The sequence below is a fragment of the Pongo pygmaeus genome, chromosome 1 (genome assembly GCF_028885625.2).
Source record: "Pongo pygmaeus isolate AG05252 chromosome 1, NHGRI_mPonPyg2-v2.0_pri, whole genome shotgun sequence".
NCBI classification, from domain to species: Eukaryota; Metazoa; Chordata; class Mammalia; order Primates; family Hominidae; genus Pongo; species Pongo pygmaeus.
In genome coordinates this window covers 163,578,535-163,598,188 of record NC_072373.2, presented here as the reverse complement: position 1 = coordinate 163,598,188, position 19,654 = coordinate 163,578,535, and the positions used below count along the sequence as shown (strand labels likewise).

Below are 19,654 nucleotides of genomic sequence, written 5' to 3'. Positions count from 1 at the left end.
AGCAGTATCATGCACAGCACTTTACATGATAGTCAAAGTAGCTAGCTGTGCTCAGCTTGCAAAAAAGAGTAAATAATAGCATAAAAATATGATGCTCACTTTATGGAGGGGGGATCTCTCCCCTCACCTTAGGCTCCTAATCCGATAAAGATATTTTTACATCATGAAGTATGCCCACTGAGGCACCTCACACAGCAATGTATTTTCCAGTCTTTGCCTCCCTCCCTCACTCCCCACAAAAATAATAAGTCAATTAAAGTTTAAAATCAACTACTTTAACCACAGGAAATGACCAGTCAGCCACAGAGGTCAAAATTGAAAAACTACCATCCATCAATGACTTGGACAGCATTTTTGGGCCAGTATTGTCCCCCAAGTCTGTTGCTGTTAATGCTGAAGAAAAGTGGGTCCATTTTTCTGATACATCCCCGGAACATGTTACTCCGGAGTTGACTCCAAGGGAAAAAGTGGTGTCCCCACCAGCTACACCAGACAACCCTGCTGACTCCCCAGCTCCAGGCCCTCTCGGCCCCCCAGGTCCCACAGGCCCCCCAGGGCCTCCTGGGCCTCCTCGCAATGTACCATCACCGCTCAATTTAGAAGAAGTCCAGAAGAAAGTTGCTGAGCAGACCTTCATTAAAGATGATTACTTAGAAACAATCTCATCTCCTAAAGATTTTGGGCTGGGACAAAGAGCAACTCCACCTCCCCCACCACCACCCACCTACAGGACTGTGGTTTCGTCCCCCGGACCTGGCTCGGGCCCTGGTACGGGGACCACCAGTGGTATGTCTTATGCTTGAGTGTGCTTCTTGTGACGGGGAATGGCCATGGCTGCTGCAGTGTGAGCAACACCCTCCTCCTGCCTGGCAGCTGGCTTCAGAGCTTCAGCCCTCACTCCTCTGGTCTGGGTGTCCTGTGGCCCCGCAGCATGTCCTAGTCCATCAGATGCTCACAGTCATGGTCCAAGTCTGTGGATGTGTTCTGCCTTGCACTCCCAGCCCTTAGGTGTGCCCTGCCGTCCACGCTGCAGTTAAGAGGTCTTGATTTCTAAAACAAAACTGTCATGCCACTGTTTGGAATTCAGGAAAGTTCTAGGAAGACAGATTTCACAGAGAGTGGGTTTCATGTTAAATGTCTGATTTCCTTGTCGGATGCCCCCACAAGGACACTAGGTTTTGTGGGCCAATGTGTTGTGTGTGTATGTAGGCAAGCAGGAGGGGTTGGGTGGGCTTCTTTTTTTTTTTTCTTTTTTTTTTTTTTCTTTTTTGGTTGTGGGAAAACCACGTTAACCCCTCTAATTTCTTTAAAAAGATGTAAGGTTTGAAAAGGAGATTTTAGGAAAAGGCAAAAGAAAAAAAAAAAGGAATACATATATTGCATCTGTAATCCAATCAAGCTGTCACTGAAGACAAACTTGTTCTCTGTTCTCACCAGTTGACACACTCATCAGGCTATAGGTCAACTCTAAGTGTGGTGACAGGTGATGGACTCTATGCCAATTCTGATACTGAATTTTTTTTCCTTATTTGAAGCTTCATTTTGTGTGTTTTAATTATGGAAGTATAGTAACACCTACCATGCATACAAAAACAATATCAATATTTTCAAATGCATCTTCCCCCATATCATTTATTCCACTGTTGCCCAAATTTGTCTGACAACATCCCCCAGTGCTTTCTTTCCTGTGCATGTGGGTTCAGTGTAGGGGCCTTCAGGGGGTGCCATGTATTTGTTTTTCATTTGCTGTGAAAGAGGCAATAAAGTGTAAGGTACTTAAATCTAGTAAGAGACAGAAATTCTAATATTCAGTCATCATCACTGCCTCTCTCAATGAGGTCTTGCAGTACTTGCTCTGTGCTTGCAAATGCTTCTGTGCTTAAAGTGAGAGCATCCGTGGTGATCAAGAAGAGTGCTAGGAGTTCACCCGTACTGCACGCAAAACCAGTGTTTTATATCTTTAGGTGTGTATGCTTCCAGGTCCTCTTCCCCCCAAAAGGAAAACTATTCAAAATCAGCAAGTATTTTTACCATAAGACCTTTTGGAGCCTTTATTTTGCAAATAATAAAAACTACAGTTTCTTATCCTGGGCACCACACTGTTTGTTTCTTTCTTTCTTTCTTTTTTTTTTTTTGACAAGGTCTTGCTCTGATGCCCAGGCTGGAGTGCAGTACATCTCAGCTCACTGTAACCTCTGCCTCCTGGGTTCAAGCGATTCTGCTGCCTTAGCCTCCTGAGTAGCTGGGATTATAGGTGTGTGCTACCACACCCGGCCACTTTTTTCAGTAGAAACAGGGTTTTCAGTAGAGACAGAGTTTCACCATATTGGCCAGGCTGGTCTCGAACTCCTGGCCTCAAGTGACCCACCTGCCTCAGCCTCCCAAAGTGCTGAGATTATAGGCGTGAGCCACCTCGCCCAGCCCTAAATGCTTTTTGGCCCTAAATGCTTTTTGTACATTATTTCATACAACAACACCATGTGGTAGATACTGTTATCTTTCCCATTTTACAAATGGGAAAACTGAGGCTCAGAGATATCAAGTAATTTGCCCAAGTTTACAAGCTGGAGGCAATGAATTGGATTCATACTCAGGTCTGTCTGATCTGGAGCCTATGTTGTTAACCAGTGTGCTCTCCAGGCACTTTTGTAAGGTTTGGTCATAAATATTCCAAACTTATTTGACTACTGACTCCCATCTACACTGCACAGTGTCATCAACAAGATCACCGAAAGTCTTCTCTCAAAATGTACTCGTCTGTGCTCCTCTAATTCTAGAGGGTTACAGCATCCATCTCCATCCCTCTATTGTTCTTTCAGGTCTTTGGGGGGATACAAAGCTCCTTATCTATCTGTAAAGATAATAAAGAACCACTATGTAAATCCTCCAAACCACAAACCCAAAGACATTAGTTGTCCATTACAAAAGAGGGGTGTGTAGTTTTATTTTCTATGCAGCTCTCCTAAGCCAGACTCTCAGTCTCCTGAAAGGACATTTAAAGAATACCCACCACCCTCCAAGGGTAGGCCACAGTGCTGTCCTAAAAGGAAACATCTTTATCAGGAGTAGAGAGGACAGGCGGCTTTGGTAATTCATCTGTGTTTCATCTAACACCTTTCATAAAGCTCTCGAAGATATTTGTTCAATTGAATTTACCACTGATCTAATTGGGAAGAAAGGAACTTTTGTTTTCTTTGTGGAATTTTTGAGAGTTTTGTTGTGATTTTAATGTTTAGCTTCCATACCCTTATTTGAAATTATTTTAAAATGTCACCAGTAAAGACTTGATTCTTCATAATTAAGCTGGAAAAAGCTTGACTTTACTGGTATTAATAGATTGGATTTCTAAGTAGAAAATTGAACTGGGCCACTGAAGTTTGTGAATAAATAAAACTCTGCAGCATTATCTCCTTAATTAAGTCCCAGTTTATTTGCTGCTTAATCGTTTATTGATGGAACATATACAAGCTGGAAGAAATAGAAATTTAAGATTGAAACAATAGGGTATGGCCTCATGTTTTAAAGATTAGCAATGCTTCTCACTACCTGCTTTTTATAACACTAGGCCTGATGAAACTAACTTTCTTGTGCTTCTCGAAGCATATTTAATTGTATACCACTATGCACTCATTTTTAAAATTTTATTCACAGCAAGGTGACTCTCGCTGACCAAGTATAGACAGTACTGATAACCTTGTGAATCAGAAGAGGTACCTGCTGTTGAAAAGCAGTTGGAAGTTAAGAATTTGCTCCAATAACTTCAATTTCCTTATGACAAAAGTTATAAATACCTATTTTGGCCAGAACAGTACTTTACTGGAATGCTGGTTCTTGGCAAAGGCTATTTCTTCTCCCATGTGGGTTGTGTGCCAGAGGCCGGAGGGAAAGAGTTTTGTTGGCTTGCACCATGTTTGAGGGCCAGGGAAAGAAAGGAGTAAGTAAAGAAAGAATGTTCATGCAACATTTTCCAACTTGGGAAACTAAAGATGTTATATGCAAACACACAGTCAATAAACAAATTAGTCTGAGCTAGCTGGGGTTGAATTAACTGAATATATTTCCTAACTACAAGTCTTTTAGAGCAGAGATGTCCAATACAGTAGTGTCTAGCTCCATGGGGTTATTTTAATTATAATTTTAGTTGCTTAACATTAATATGAAAAGTTCATTCTTTAGATACAGCAGCCACAATTCAAGTGCTCAGTGGCTATATATGGCTAGCAACTATCTTATTAGACTGTTCTAGAATATTTTCACCATTGCAGAAAGCTCTATTAGTAATGTTTCAGGGCTTTTAATGTGTTAGTCATCAAAAAGAGAAACATAGCATATAATCATTTACATACATATTTAATGGTTTGTTCAAAGAAATGGTATCATTATGGTCTAAGAAATACAATTCGGGAAAGGTTGTTTAGTTTTTCACATATCTCAAAGTGCATATGTTTTAACTCACTTGATTCTCCCAGCAACAACATGAACTACTAGCCTCATTTTGTGGATTAGGAAACTGAAGCTCAAAAAGGTAACTTAGCTGTGGTCACAAAGCTAGTAAGTAGCAGAGCCAGGTTATGGTCCCAGATCTGTTGGATTCCACGGCCTGTGCCTTGACCACTTCTCCCAGCTGCTTCCACTGCTCCAGCCCAACACACACATAAAAAAAGAGATGAAAGTTGAAGCGGTAGATACGTGGTCTTCGGGGGTTGCCAAACAAATTGATTAAACCAGGTTGAGAACAACAAATGGATTGAGAGCATGTCAATCGTTGCCAACCTTTTTTAACTCACAAAACTCAGTATATTTTGGGTTTTAAAGTTAAACCTTAAACAGTGTTGCTGTCCAAATCATTTTCTAGCATTGTTCTGGAAATAAACACTTTTTTAAGGGGGAAATGAAAATGCAATTGAAAATTGAAGAGTGAGGATAGAGATGTGCAAATGATAGCCGTCTACACTCTTAAAATGTGAAACAATTGAATAATTTCACAAATGTATGTGAAGCCTTAGTTCAGTTGTGAAATACCCCTCAGGCCCTGAATATCCTCTGCTAAGCCCCAGGGTTTGGTCAAGCAGGGTTTTGACTGAAATATCCTTTTGCTTCTTAGACATTCTCTTAATGTGGTTCTAGCTGCACAACAAATCAATTACTTCAAATCAGTACAGAAAAAGTGATTTCAATGGGGCATCCGTAAAGGAAAACAATTAACTTTTCAAGGAACAACAAACTTTTTTTTAACTTTTTAGTTGTATTTGTATCAAAAAACACAATCTTAATCATCATCATAGGTATCTACTACTTTCTATTTGTGTAGTATTTTATATAGTCAACATTTTCACAAGCATTTTCAATTTTATTTGTTACAAATACCTTGTAAGGTAGAAACGAAGTCTCACTTTTTAAAACAAGGAAGCTGAGGTTTCAGGCCAGCAGGGCCAGAACTCAAATCATCTGGTTTTTCATCCAGTGTTTTTCAATATTCCACACTGCCTTGATGAAGGCTCCTTAGTACTTTCCCAGGCATCACTAAAAGGAGTTTAAATTTTTTTTTCTGGAACATGTAGGAAAAGGATAAACAGTTGGCTTTTTTAATTTTTAGATCAATTCAAAAGACTACTTCTTGGAAACAGACCTAGAGATAGACATTTTGGACCTTTCCTATGCCATGGTTTTCACAAAATTAAATAGAACACCTCCTCCTCCATCAACACCAAAAAAAAAAAAAAATGTCCTGAGACTTCACTGTTTAAAGCTTTATTGATCTCTATGCTGTTACTTCTGTCTTCTGAAAACATCCTGGGTGTAAACTTAACACAATAGTCAAAAGAAAACTTTGTAGTGGGGCCTGTCAAAACATACCTTTTGTTTTTTTAAGAGAAGATTAGCCAAAGACTAAAAAAATCTATATTGGGAGAGAGATGTGCAAGCCAAGCAAAAATAAGAACAGACTTTATGCAAAATGTGGGACTCTACACCACAGTCCATCTCAAGCTATAAGAGATTGCATTTAAGAGCGTGAGCTATGGAGGTACATACACAGTTTGAGCTATATGACCTGAGACAAGTTACTGAATATCTCTGAGCTTCAGATTCCGCATAGATACCTAACAATACCTACCTCCAAAGCTTATCAGGGGAATAAGATCATACATGTAAAGTGCTTAGCGTAGACCTTGGCCCAGTGGAGAATAAAAAGTAAGAATACGGATGGTAGTGGTAGAGGAAGGTGGAGACAGAGAGGGAGCGGGGGTAATAATTAGTAGGTTTTACACTAATGTAATTACACATAGAATAAACAGCACAGAGAAACACACTCAGGATTTCAGATTATTTAAACAAGAGGAGCAAGGTTTAATCCCCCAGGGACTCTCCTAAAACACAGCAGATTTCTGAAATGATAGGTTTTGTTGCTCAACTTCAAAGCTTTTGAGAGTCTGAGAATTTGGAGACTGAGATGCTGATATAAAAACTCTCCAAAGATCCCAGTTTTGTGATGTGTTGTTTGGGAGGTGGTAAGGGGGTGGCAGGTGTGGGGGATGAAGTGTGGATATTTTCCCAGGGCAGGATTTCTTAGAATTTTCTTGGGATGATTTGAGACCTGTGCTTCTAACGGAAGTGACAAAAACCTCAGGAGTAGTCACAACTTTTCTGAACAAGAATGGTTTGAACATTGATTTGACTTTTTAAAGGTTTTTGGTCAAGTTTCCCTGTGTATCTCAGACATATGACTGAAGTTAGGCAGATGCCTGAATCCAGAGACCCCACTGGTGTGCTGACTGATGTGCATGCCAGCCTCTGTGTGTCTTCTGTGTTTCATACGTTTGTCATTGACAGCCAGAAAAGTAAATCCAAGAAGCTCTTTCAAAAATCATCATGGGCAAACTCTGCACTGACAGATTCCCAAGCAGCCTTCTTCACAAAATAAAATCCTCTAAATTCAGTGCATTTCTGTTATTAAGATTCTAAATACAAAGTATTCATGCAACATCTAATTTATTTTCTTATATTTTGTCTTTTGCTTATGATCCAGTGTTTGGGTACATTGATAAAGTTGGCGCTCATAGTTTGACCACAGTCAAAAGCATAATTCTCTTAACCACATTTAAAGAAGAAAAACCTAAAGTGGAAAAATCATTCATCTTCCTTCAAGTTCTAACCTCCATCTTCATCTTGGACATAAATTCTACATACATGCAAAATGCAAGAGAATTTATTATGTGTTTAATGTGTCTGTGATGATAATGAAAGGTACCTACCATGCAGCAGAGAGTCTTAAGACCTTACCTCTGTCATAGAGCAATAAAAGGATTTACCTTTCACTGGGTGTCACATGACAACAAAAGGCAATGAGCTTCTGCCATCAACCATAGCTGAAATCAGTAATTTTTTTTCTTTATTAAGAAAAAAAAGAGAAAAAAGAAAGTGCTACAGTGTTTAGTGTAGTGACTGCCAAGGCCAAAAAAAAAAAAAAAAATGTCCGGGACTGGCATTGTACTGTGATAACAGCGCTTTGGCCCCCTGTGTTTCCAGCCATTTTTAATACCAGTTTGTTTTTCAGGTGCATCATCCCCTGCTCGACCAGCCACTCCTTTGGTTCCTTGCAGCAGTACTACTCCACCTCCACCTCCTCCCCGGCCTCCATCCAGGCCAAAGCTACCTCCAGGAAAGCCTGGAGTTGGAGATGTGGTATGTTCCCTTCTGCCCTGGCTTGCTCAGAAACAGTGAGAATGACAAACAGAAGCTCCAAATGCCTTCAGGTCTAAGCATTTAGAGAACTCGCACAAACAACCCTGACAGGTGGCATCTGAAAGACAGTCACTGTGGTATGAGTGTACATTTCAACCCTCCTCAAATTTCTACCATCTTTCAAGCCAAGGTCTAAAATGACAGGAATGGTACGCTTGGACCGTCATCTCTGCTACAGTGGGTTAGATGCAAATGACGACAGTAACATTCAGTTGCAGTAAATCCTTTAGAAAGAGAGGTGTTTCACAGTATTTGTCTGATATTAGAAAACTCCAAGAGAGGGCAAATCCTGGTTTCTGATGCCAGAATACAGATGACTTATTGATTGTAGGCACACTATGTGAACATACAGTGAAGGAGTGGTGGCTTGAGGAATTTGTTGCAGAAGTTTCTTGCCTTGTGTTTTAAGGCTGAGGAGGGGAAAACATTGTGTGAACAATTAAGAGAGACTTGTGGCAGAGGTAGATTTCTTGGGCATTTGCACACAGGAGTCACAAACAAATGATGTCCATAGTATTTGGCTGGGCTAACATAGTACAGGATTTTTGAATTTCGTTAGCTTTAGATGAGTATGAGCTCTCACTCTGTGTTACCTGCTGAGTCCCTAAGGGCATGTGAGTTCAGTCCTGAAACAGACCCACTGACCATGTCACAGATCCCAGCTTCGCTAAGCTCAGGTTTAGCATGTTATGGTTTATCGTTTCTCCAGCTCCATTCCACAAACTCTCATGTAGATATAATTAATTTCAGTGTAAAAATGGTGTCATCTATTCTTCAAATACCTAAGTTGTCATATCTGGGGCTGGGAGACATTAAAAATATGGAACAAAAATACTGCAACCTGTGTATCTAACTTTTCATCTCTTTTCTTCTCCTTACAGTCCAGACCTTTTAGCCCTCCCATTCATTCTTCCAGCCCTCCTCCAATAGCACCCTTAGCGCGGGCTGAAAGCACTTCTTCAATATCGTCAACCAATTCCTTGAGCGCAGCCACCACTCCCACAGTTGGTAAAAATTCTCTCCTCTCTTTTAATCCTTTTGTGGTTTTGACTGGCTATTTTTTATGATCTGAAATCCCCAAGGCCCTGTGTTTCTGGTTGAAATTGTTTTGCTGTGTGTTTTGCTACTATTACCTGACTCTTCTTTTAAAACCACCTTCTCAGCAAAGGAGGCAAAGTGCTTTACCTAAGCAAATAAACAAATAAAAGAACATTAACACCTGTGTTTTGCAGGAATTCTCTTATGCTGTTCCATACAGAGCTATTCAAAAAATAAGGAAGAAATCACCAAGGAAGGTCTTGTAATTTAGATATTATTTCTTAAAATAAAAATAGTCTCCTTTGAGGGGAAATGTTTGTTTAAGTTCCAACCATGTACCACATCAGAAATCACAAAATTTAGAACTTGTATTTTCTTGACGCTTTCATTTCTTCATCATTTTTGGTTGTCCTTGTGTTGACAGATGGTATAAACATCGGCATTGTGAGACTTGAGCAAACTTTTCGACATTTTTTTTTTTCTAGTGCTTTTCAGTGATGTGTGGTCAATTTTCCCAGAGAAATAAGCCGTTGGTGGCATTTTCAGGAAATGCCTTTATGCCTCTTTCCTTATGCTGTGATGAAAGTGAAGAGTTGAGAATGGCTGTTCAGCTGGATGGTTTTCCAAGGTTTCAGTGCTTCATTTTGCCTGGAGCATCATCCCCCTTTCCAAAGCTGGTCTCTCTCTTTTTCCACCTTCCAGCAGGAGACAGGTTCCTGCTGCCTCTCTCATTTTTGCATGGTGTCTCCCACCTAGGGCTTTCCCATTCCATTTTTCCAATGGGATCCCCATTCCCCATTGTCTTCCTTTATAGTCAGAACTCCCCTCCGGCTCTTCCATAGTGTAAACCACCTGGCCCATCCCACATTGCTTGGGATAATCGTTAACTAAAGCTAAATAAGTTCCTTCTGCTACTCTTGGAAGAGCAGACTGCACAGTTGCCTATGTGAGAAGTAGCTTGATCAAAGCCTGAAGCTCTTCTGGAGAAAGAACTGCCTATTTTCCCAGATAAATAAGTTAAGGTGTGCCTTTTAAGGCCCCCAAAAGGAATTTCAACTATATCACATGCCTTTATATCTTTAATCAAATCCTCCCAAAAGAACCTTTCAAGTTTGGTGAAAATAGAGCCAGTTACCTAGTTTCATGTGAGTTAGCAACAGACAGATATTTAACATTATTTATGTAGCCAAGTTTGCTCCTGTCTGCAACATCAACTGGGGCAATTTGGGGCTTCCTATCTTTCAATGCCTAGTAACTCATTTCCCTCTGTTTTGTTTGTTTCTGTAACTTTTTTTTAATTCTATCTCCTTAATACTCCTTGATTGCTATGAGCCATTCCCCACACTGCCACTCTTTTTCTAGATTAGTTGTTTCACCTCCTTCATGTGATTTGACTTGTCTGTCAGAGAGGAAAGTAAGAGTAAACTGTCACTCAGAAAGCTGACATGTTCTTTCAATGCCCTGTGATTCATAGAGAAAATAGCACACACAAAGAATTTGAACTGGCCAGGTGCAGTGGCTCACGCCTGTAATCCCAGCACTTTGGGAGGCCGAGGCAGGCGGATCACAAGGTCAGGAGTTCGAGACCAGCCTGGCCAACATAGTGAAACCCCATCTCTACTAAAAATACAAAAATGAGCCAGGTGTTGTGGCAGGCACCTGTAGTCCCAGCCACTTGGGAGGCTGAGGCAGGAGAATCCCTTGAACTCAGGAGGCGGAGGTTGCATTGAGCCAAGACCGTACCACTGCATACTCCAGCCTAGGCGACAGAGTGAGACTCCATCTCAAAAAAAAAAAAAAACAGAGAATTTGAACTTTGTGTATGTTTGTACAATGTGTTTCTATACTCTCTGCTGCAGAAATCTCAAATCCTGGCCAGAACCTTTGATTCTTAACACATCTAGTATGGGTTCCTTCGAGATGAACCAGAGTGGGATTAAAAAAAAAAATAGCCACGTAAGCGGATAGTCACATTGCTTCATTACTAAGGAGCATACTGATTTAATCTGTTTGATTTTGTTATGTTTATTTGGTGTCCATCTTCCAGCTGAATTCCTCACCCTCATGCTTTGTCTTTTCACCTGCTGTGGGTCAGCTGACAGCCACTTTTCTCTGAAGTAAATATATTGTCAAGACTGACTGTCCTCAGGCTTCCTGTGCACTGCTCTTCCTCTCCGGAGAGGATGGGCTGTTCAACACCAAAGGAGTTAATCATAAGTGACTTGGAATGTCAACTTAATGTAGTCAAATGGTGTGAGGGAGGTAGAGAATTTCAGCAGCAAATTCTCTGAGGTTGGTAACTCAACATTTCCCTCCCACTGCAATACTTTTTTTTTTTGACATTTCCTATGGTACTTGAACCAAAATTGGGGCAAATCTAAAGTAATTCTAGAACTAAAGTTTTAAGAGCAAATCTAAACCTTCTACACAGCAATTCATATAAGAAGATGCCCCTAAATGACTTTGGATATGAAATCTCTCATGACAGCTGTGATTACACAATAGCAAATCTGATGTCACAGGTGAAAATAGGACTTTTTTGTGTATTGTCACACTCGAATGAAGAAGAGCTCCTATACAACCGCCTTTTATTGAACTGAAGACACCCTCGATTGAAAAATGTACCATTATTTTTTATACAACTAAGAAAGGGGAGAAAAACTACTGGTTGAGCTAAGATAAAATGCTTTTTTATTACATTAACTATTTCAGACAGGTTATAATATGAAAAAGTGCACAGTTTAGAATCAATGAGCCAGGTTTGGTGGTGCGCGGTGGTAATCTGGTGGTAATCCCAGCAGAGATGGGAGGATTACTTGACCCAGGAATTCAAGACAAGCCTGGGCAACAAAGCAAGATTCTCATCTCAGTTTTTAAAAATAATAAATAAATAAATGAAAAACAGTAAGTTCTTTTGCACTAGTAAAAGCTCACTAGTAAAACCTCTACTATATGATTTGGGGGAAAATCCTATCAATATTATGAGGATAGGGAAATTGCTTAAAGTTATACTAAGAAACAAGCACCTTGACATTTCAAGATACAGAGATAACAATAGAGATAATGAGGAATATTATCATTAAATTGTAAATATGGAGTCAAAAGCTAATAGAATATTTTCTGAGGAACATTATTATTTGTGGAATATTTTTTCTACCCTCATCCATTTCCTTCTTTGCATTTTTCTTTCTTACTGGTCTTTGTACAGATTTTATTCAATTTTCTGTTAAAGTTGTAATAGTATGCATAAGACCTGTGGCATTGAGTACTTTTTTAAAATCACATAGAGTCAAAAATCCCAATTACTTGCATTTGTTAGTTGCTGAGAAGAGAGACCTTATAAAGAGCTGAATTGGTTAAAGTCCACAGCACCAATTCATGATGTTGTGACCAATTTACAAAGACATTCAGACACAGCTGGATACCATAGACAAAGATGAAATTATGATAACGCTGTTCAAAATTAACAGTCCATAACTATCAAAGGCAGGTGCAAGGCAAATTGAATTTGGATATTGATGAGGCTGAAATGAGATAGTTCATACAGGGACCTTGGATTTATACTGTTGCTTTTTTATGGCCATGTTAAAAGCATCTACTTTCCCCATGGGAGGAAGGTGCATGCTGAGTGATCCTATTGAGCTGTCAGTGCTCTGTCAGGAGATTCTTGTTGATGGACATATGTCTGACCACTTGAGAATTGTGTTGGAGTGAAATACACTTGCATAAGGCAATTATTAGTGACAGTTCCTGTAGCAACTCCCAGAGAAGGTGGGGCGTGACTTCTTCCCTGGAGCTGACTTCAGACAAATTCACAGATGCTAAACCCTGGCTTTTTTTTAACATTTTAATTTCCTCTCATAGAATCATCACAAAACAAGAAAACACTTTTTTATATCGTAATCATAATTCCAGTGTTTTCAGTTTTGTTTCCTTTTTCCATTAAAATCATTCCTGTGTTTCAATCAGTAAAGTGGGCTTCTTGATTTCATTTGGGATTTGTATTTGTGTTTTTGTTTTCCATTCGTTTATGTTTCTTTGGTTCGTAGTGTCAGAAGATGATGTTTTTTCTGACAAACTGCCCTCGTTTGAAAGGCGCTGTGAAACGCCTGCAGGTATGGTGCTAGCCAAGTGATCTCTAGAGACCTAGATTCCAAAAATCCAAGCCATTATCCATCTGAATGCTATAAACTTCATGGACATGCCCTCACTTCATGAGTGTCCAGTGCCTCTCAGATGCACCCTGTATATTTACTGTTCATCGTGGAACTCATGCCACTGAAAGTTTTTAAGTGACTATATTCAAAAACAGCAGGTTGCATGACAGTTTCTCAGTGAAGAGGTTCAAAAAAAGGTGAGATGCTATTGCTTTGTGAATTTACAAAGGAAAGAATAATTTAACTGCTCAGAATTACATGTCCGGTCACTGCTTTTTAATTTAAAAAATAATAGAGCATCATTAGTAATCTTGTTTTCTCTTTGGTACATAGGTAAAGGGTGTTTTGTGTCTGGATGCCTAAGGTGATTCCAGGGGAGGGGATGGAAGATACGTGACATCTTCCCTGAAATTTATATTGATATGCAATGCTTTGTCATTTAAAACCTAAGCTAATGTTTTCTACAATCCATAACTCTGAGTTTATCTTTTTGGAAACATAGAAGGGGATGACATTGAAGATGAAATGGATACAGCAATTGCTGAATGACAGTTTGCCCAAATTAGTGCAGTTAAAATATGCTGACGCCCCTGCATGGCCAGGAAGACTTCTGCTCCATGCACACAAGCACCAAGTATCAAGCGACTACCAACACGTGCCCATTCCTTTAGGCCTCCATAGCTTTGCTTTTGCTTTCTGTTTCCTGAACTAAAAAAAAAAAAAAAAAAAAAGGTGTAGATTGCCAGCCTTCCCTTTTTCCTGCACGCTAATGGCATGTAGTGCCTCTACCCTTCCCTATAGTGAGATTAATGACCTGCTCTGTAACTCACATTGTGTCCTTCTCTCTCCCTTTCCTTAACCCTTCCCATCCCGCTTCAACTCCTGGCCATACAGAGAATGAACAGCCTTCCCTCGTTTGGTTTGACAGAGGAAAGTTTTATTTGACTTTTGAAGGTAAGTAGTGCATAGCATACCAGATTCTAATTTATACTCCTCCTCATCCTTATTTCCCCATTTGCATTTCCAAATCCCAGTTCTCTTCAAAAGTTCTGGTCTCACTTTCTATATGAAAATGCTATGGCTACTTAGAAAATATTAAACACTAAAGGAAATATTACATGAATTTGGTTTGTATACGATCTTCAATTTTTTCACATTAAAAAAAGTTCAAGCTAATTTGCAGTTAATATTGGTTATTTAATTAACTATGGTCAATTGAAAATAAAACAAAACAAAACACACCTTTTTTGGCCAAGGAACTTAACTCTGTCAACCAGGGCTCTTTCCTAACTCTTTTGCAAATGCATCGCAACAAATATAAGGACATTTTTGGTTGGTATTGGCATTTAACTTGTTTTGGATAATTAATATTTTAGATGCAACATCCATTATTGTAACATCTAAATATGTAAATACATTCTTATGACAAGGAATGCTGTATAAGAGATCAGAAAAATTGGGAAAAGAAAAAAAGGAGTTTATTAGTAAGTTTGATCTGCGTCTCCTGAAATTGCAATTGAGATGACTGCAGTAAAATGGACAACTATTGCTGGACTTGCCATTTTAGAAGATTAAGGAAAATATACATAAATATAATGTCAAATATCTAACCTTACTGTTTGATCATTTGTTATATTCTGCATTAAGGGTAAGCATTCTTCTGTCTTATATTTAAGTTTTAATCATCTTAACATGCCAGTCATTTGATTAAATGGTCCATTTAAACTAATGGTGGGGGAAGAAGTTAAGTAATTTAACTTAATTTATGGACCATCTTACACATAAAAATTTATCACATAAAATCCTACTTTCTAGGATTTTAAATAGCTACATTTATCCCAGGATCAAAAGTTGGCCAAAACACATTCCACTCTAGATTTGAATCTAAATATTGACCTTGATTTTGTGTTTCATGGCAACAAAATAGAATTTTCGTAACTTGAGTGTGTGTTTTAATGCAACTTTAAAAATCAGAATGGCTGATTTACATAAATAGTTTGTATAGTTGTGGCTTTTTTCTCTCAACAATAAATTTTGCTCGCAAGATAGTCATAGAGATGGAAGTTCTTAGCTAGAACTTATCCAGAAATAGCTTGGGTAGTATTAGGAAAGATGGTCTGATTTCAAATTTCGCAAACATCCTGATTTCTTGAACTAGCCTGGTCAGAAGACAGGTGAATAAGCAGTCTTCAGGAGAGGATGTATCTTCTGCACATGAAGTCAAAGCCTTCTTGGGTCATTAATTTTGTAATAACCAAGATGCAAAGTCCACAACTTGTGACCTCCTAAACTTTCTCTTTCAATTAGATGAAACTAATAAGTGCCCAGGTATTTTTTTTACTAATCAGCATGTTGCCAAAGAAGAAACTGCAGTTGCATAGGTTGGTAATCCTGAAGTAAAGCAATACCTGCATACTTAAAGGCACTTTGGTTCCATCTGGTCACACCAGATGATGTAGTTTACCTTCTTTTAACTAGGAAATTAAGCAAGGCACTTTGCCAACCCTCAAATAATTGTATGGGGCTCAACAACAAAAAAACAACTCTGACAGTTTTTTGTTGTTTGTTTTGGCTAGTGTATATGTCAGCTTATTTGTTTATGCTTTATTGTGGACCTGTTTTGAGAGACAGAGAGAGATCTTTTTTGAAGAAACCAATCTAAAGACATTTTTGGTTGTCAGTTTGTTTGTTTTAAAAATACATATTATCAATCAAATATAAATAATAAATGTGTGAAATAACATATCGCATTTTATGAAAATATATTTGTCAGTAGATGTCTGGGTATTTAAAGTTGGTAACATTGCCGTTATAATTAGTGAGACCCAAATTCCTTAAGCATCTCAATTTGGGCCAAGAGAAGTCATGCAAGAAGAGTTTTAATAGAAATTAATTGGAATCTCTAGTACTGTATTATCTTAATCTTGGACTTTGTTCAAGTTTAAGTACAAAGGAGGCTTCTTGAAAGGATATGTGAATAGCCATATCACGAATGTTGGTGTCACTGTTTCTCTCACTAAAAAATGTTTATGCAGATACAAGTATATTCAAATGCACTTCAAGGGAAGCCTTAGAAGAAACTAAAATGATGCCTTGCTATCTGAGCAAAAAATGGCTATATTTTTTAAATGGAGATTTGTTTTCGTCATGTATGTACATTAGAGTTGGGTATTTTTAGCTAGCAAAATCTAGAAGAATTTTTTTTTTAATTTTTCTGCTGTGATGATAAAATGACATAGAAACGGTGACATTTTAATTTACCTTGAGAATAGTGCCCCCACCTAAATTTTTATACTGCAAAAACATTTTCCTTCAACATGCTTTATTGAATAGGATTTCTAACATATTATTGTAGGGCACTCTGGTTTCACCCGCATTTGTTATTATTAATATTAATTATCATTATCTTTAATTCTTCATTCAGGGAATGTAGAAGAAAGATTCCCATGTCAAAATAGTCATCAGTTCCAAATAGCTTTTCAATTTTTATTTATTGACTTCTAAATAGTATTTTTATAGTGTTCAAAACACTATTCTGTCTTATTCATCATTTTGTTCTTACAATGCTTTAGATATCATTTTCAGTCAATGTTTGAGCTACTGATCAACCAATCAACTAAGTGGCATATGACTTTATTTGAGGATAAAATGAGGTGCTTCACACTTCCAAATTTAAGTTAATAATAGAGATAGAAAAGTGTTAGTGGTTCTAATTCTCGAGTCCCAGTGCTTTTCTGAATGTTTTACTTTTAGAAACAGCTTCACTGAAATATTAGTTTATAATAAAAATTCAATGTATTTTAAGTTGGGGAAAAAAACAGTGAGGATTGCAACTGGTGATGACTTTTTTTTTTTTTTTTTTTTTTTTAATGAGACGGAGTCTCGCTCTGTCTCCCAGGCTGGAGTGCAGTGGCTCGATCTTGGCTCACTGTAAGCTCCGCCTCCCGAGTTCACGCCATTTTCCTGCCTCAGCCTCCCGAGTAGCTGGGACTACAGGCGCCCACCACCACGCCCAGCTAATTTTTTGTATTTTTAGTAGAGACGGGGTTTCACCGTGTTAACCAGGAAGGTCTCGATCTCCTCACCTTGTGATCTGCCTGCCTCGGCCTCCCAAAGTGCTGGGATTACAGGCGTGAGCCACCACGCCCAGCCCAAATGGTGATGACTTTTTAAATTCATCAAAGACTGTATCCTATTGAAGCTATCAAGTATTCTGAGGTGGGAGGGCAAGATATTTTCATGACAAATATTAAATAGAAGATATGACTGCTGGATATTTGAACAATTCCCTAGAGTGTTTGAACATCAAGATGTTTCCAGAAATGTACTGCACTTCTCCTTGGTTAGCTTTTTTAACTACAAAATCATCTCGTATGTGGTGGTGAAAAACCAAAAAACAAAAATCTGCTACCTTAAGTACTTAAGTGGCCTCTTGTGGGAATATAAGCTCTGTCATCTGCTCATATAGCCTCTTACATCTCACACACTCTCATCTCTAGACTGCTCTGTGCTCCTGTTTACTGGTCTTCCTCCCATCATTCCCACCAGGAATGCCACATCCGTAGCAGTACCCTTTTCTACATTTCAGTCTCTCAGATGAACTTGCCCTCCTGTTTCCTGACGAAATCCTGACTCTTAGGAGCCATCACTTCCATAGCACTCTCTATGGAGACCTCTCTTCAGTCTTCTGTGGATTGTTCATCGTGGGACTAGGAGGCAGTGTTTGGATTCTCTTAGCTCCCTATTGCTGCTTCCAAAGCCTTCCTGATTGTGAGAGCAGCCGTCTGATAATTCCACCCTCTCCCACTCCTTATTGCTATTAACAGTTGACTGCAGAGCAGTCCTCTGCATTTATCTCAGAGGTGCTGGCAGCTTGCATGTCATCCTCTGTGCCACCTCACTCCCCAGCATCATCCTGTGACATAGAGTGTATGTGTGTGACCTGCGTCACACGCTGCCTCCAGGGCCTCTTGATTTTTGCTCCAAGAAGCTTTCTCTCCACTTTATTCGGTACTCCACACCTCTGGCCACACCCTGGAAGTCGTTCCCCTGGCAAGTCTCATTTCAGCTGTTTTATCATTAAGAATTTGTCACACTTTTTGTGCACCAGGGACTTTATGAAGCAATATTCTTTCATTCAACAAATATTAAGTGACTGCCTACTGTGTACTAGCGATGTCCTGGGCACTCCCCACTAGTGAACAAAACAGAAAAAATCCCTGCCCCCACAAAGGTTATGTTCTACTGTGGAAAGTTAAAAATAAAAAGATAAATAAGTAAAATATATATAGTATGAATATGGTAATGAGTTCTATAAGAAAAATAAAATAGGAAAGGAGAATGGAGCATAGTGAGGGTTGCAGTTTTAAATTGGGGGATTTGAGATTGAAAAATGAAAAATAAAATAAAAATAATAATGAATATGAGTAACTAACATCTGAGTATTTACCATGCGTAAAGCAGTCTCCATCTATTATCTTATTTCACCTGCACAACTCACTGATGCAGAAACTGAGATTCAGATAATGTAAGTAACTTTCACAGGGTCACACAGTCAAAAGAGACAGAGTGGTGGAGCACAGTGGCTCACGCCTGTAATTCCAGCACTTTGGGAGGCCGAGGCGAGTGTATCACCTGCCATCAGGAGTTCAAGACCAGCACAGCCAACATGCCGAAACCCCGCCTCTACTAAAAATACAAAAATTAGCTGGGCATGGTGGCACATGCCTGTAATCCCAGCTACTTGGGAGGTTGAGGCAGGAGAACTATTTGAACCTGAGAGGTGGAGGTTGCAGTGAGCCAAGATCGCGCCACTGCACTCCAGCCTGGGTAGACAGGGTGAGACTCCGTCTCAAAAAAAAAAACAAAAAAAAAAAACAGAGTAATGATTCAAACTCTGGCCACCTAGCTGGAGGCCACTGTGCTCCACCACCTCACCCTACTGTACATACCTAATCTCATTCAGTCCTTGCAACAAAGGTTTTGCCCTAATCTTCTAGCCTTCCAGCTCTCTAATTTCATGATACTACACCTTATTTTTCCCTTTTATTTTTAGATGACAGCTAATAATTTTCCTATTTATAGGATACCAGATAATATTTCAATACATGTGTGCTATGTATAATAATCAAATCAGAGTAATTAGCATATCCATCATCTCAAATATTTATCATTTTTGGGGGTTGTGAACATTCAAAATCCTCTTTTTGGAAATATACAATAAATTATTGTTTTCCCTATTTACCATACAGTGTTATAGAATACTAACATTTAGTCCTCCTATCTAGTTGTAATTTTGTACCTATTAACCAGCCTTTGACCCCACTGAGACCTCTGTCCTCACATTCTTCCTGTTCTCAGTCCACTAACCCAGGTGGAGATATTCAAGTTCTTTTCATTATCCAGATGAGACCCCAGAGAGGAAAAATACGTTTCTGAAAGGACCTTAATCATTTACATAATAAGAGCTACATTTTTTCTCTTTGGAGTTATATTATCTCTGTGAAAAAAAATAAACGCTTGGGCGTTTTAAATGTCTGACCTTCTTACGCAGGTTATTAAATACCCCTACTTAGTCATTGGCAAGTCACAATTATAGTCATAGAGCATTCGACTTTCCTTACCCTGACATAGCAATAAAGTAAGAAATGAACAGGTCAAATTACTCACATGCAGCCACAAGGATACTAATTCATTCATTTGAGAGTCACTAAAGG

The 19,654-nt window shown here is 38.9% G+C and overlaps 1 protein-coding gene across 14 annotated transcripts in view; it reads left to right on the top strand.

Annotated features, from left to right (window-relative positions):
• Window positions 1-19,654, top strand: part of SGIP1 (SH3GL interacting endocytic adaptor 1) — a 214,751-nt gene that overhangs the window by 152,098 nt on the left and 42,999 nt on the right. For 5 of the 14 annotated variants that reach the window (XM_054483842.2, XM_054483810.2, XM_063654492.1 and 2 more), the window contains 2 exons: window positions 7,556-7,683; window positions 8,625-8,751. In XM_054483842.2, the coding sequence (XP_054339817.1) occupies window positions 7,556-7,683; window positions 8,625-8,751 (255 nt within the window). Of the gene's footprint in view, window positions 1-285; window positions 787-7,555; window positions 7,684-8,624; window positions 8,752-12,830; window positions 12,897-13,832; window positions 13,893-19,654 lie in introns of all 14 variants that reach the window. The other 9 variants (XM_054483836.2, XM_063654484.1, XM_054483826.2 and 6 more) reach the window with 4 other exon arrangements.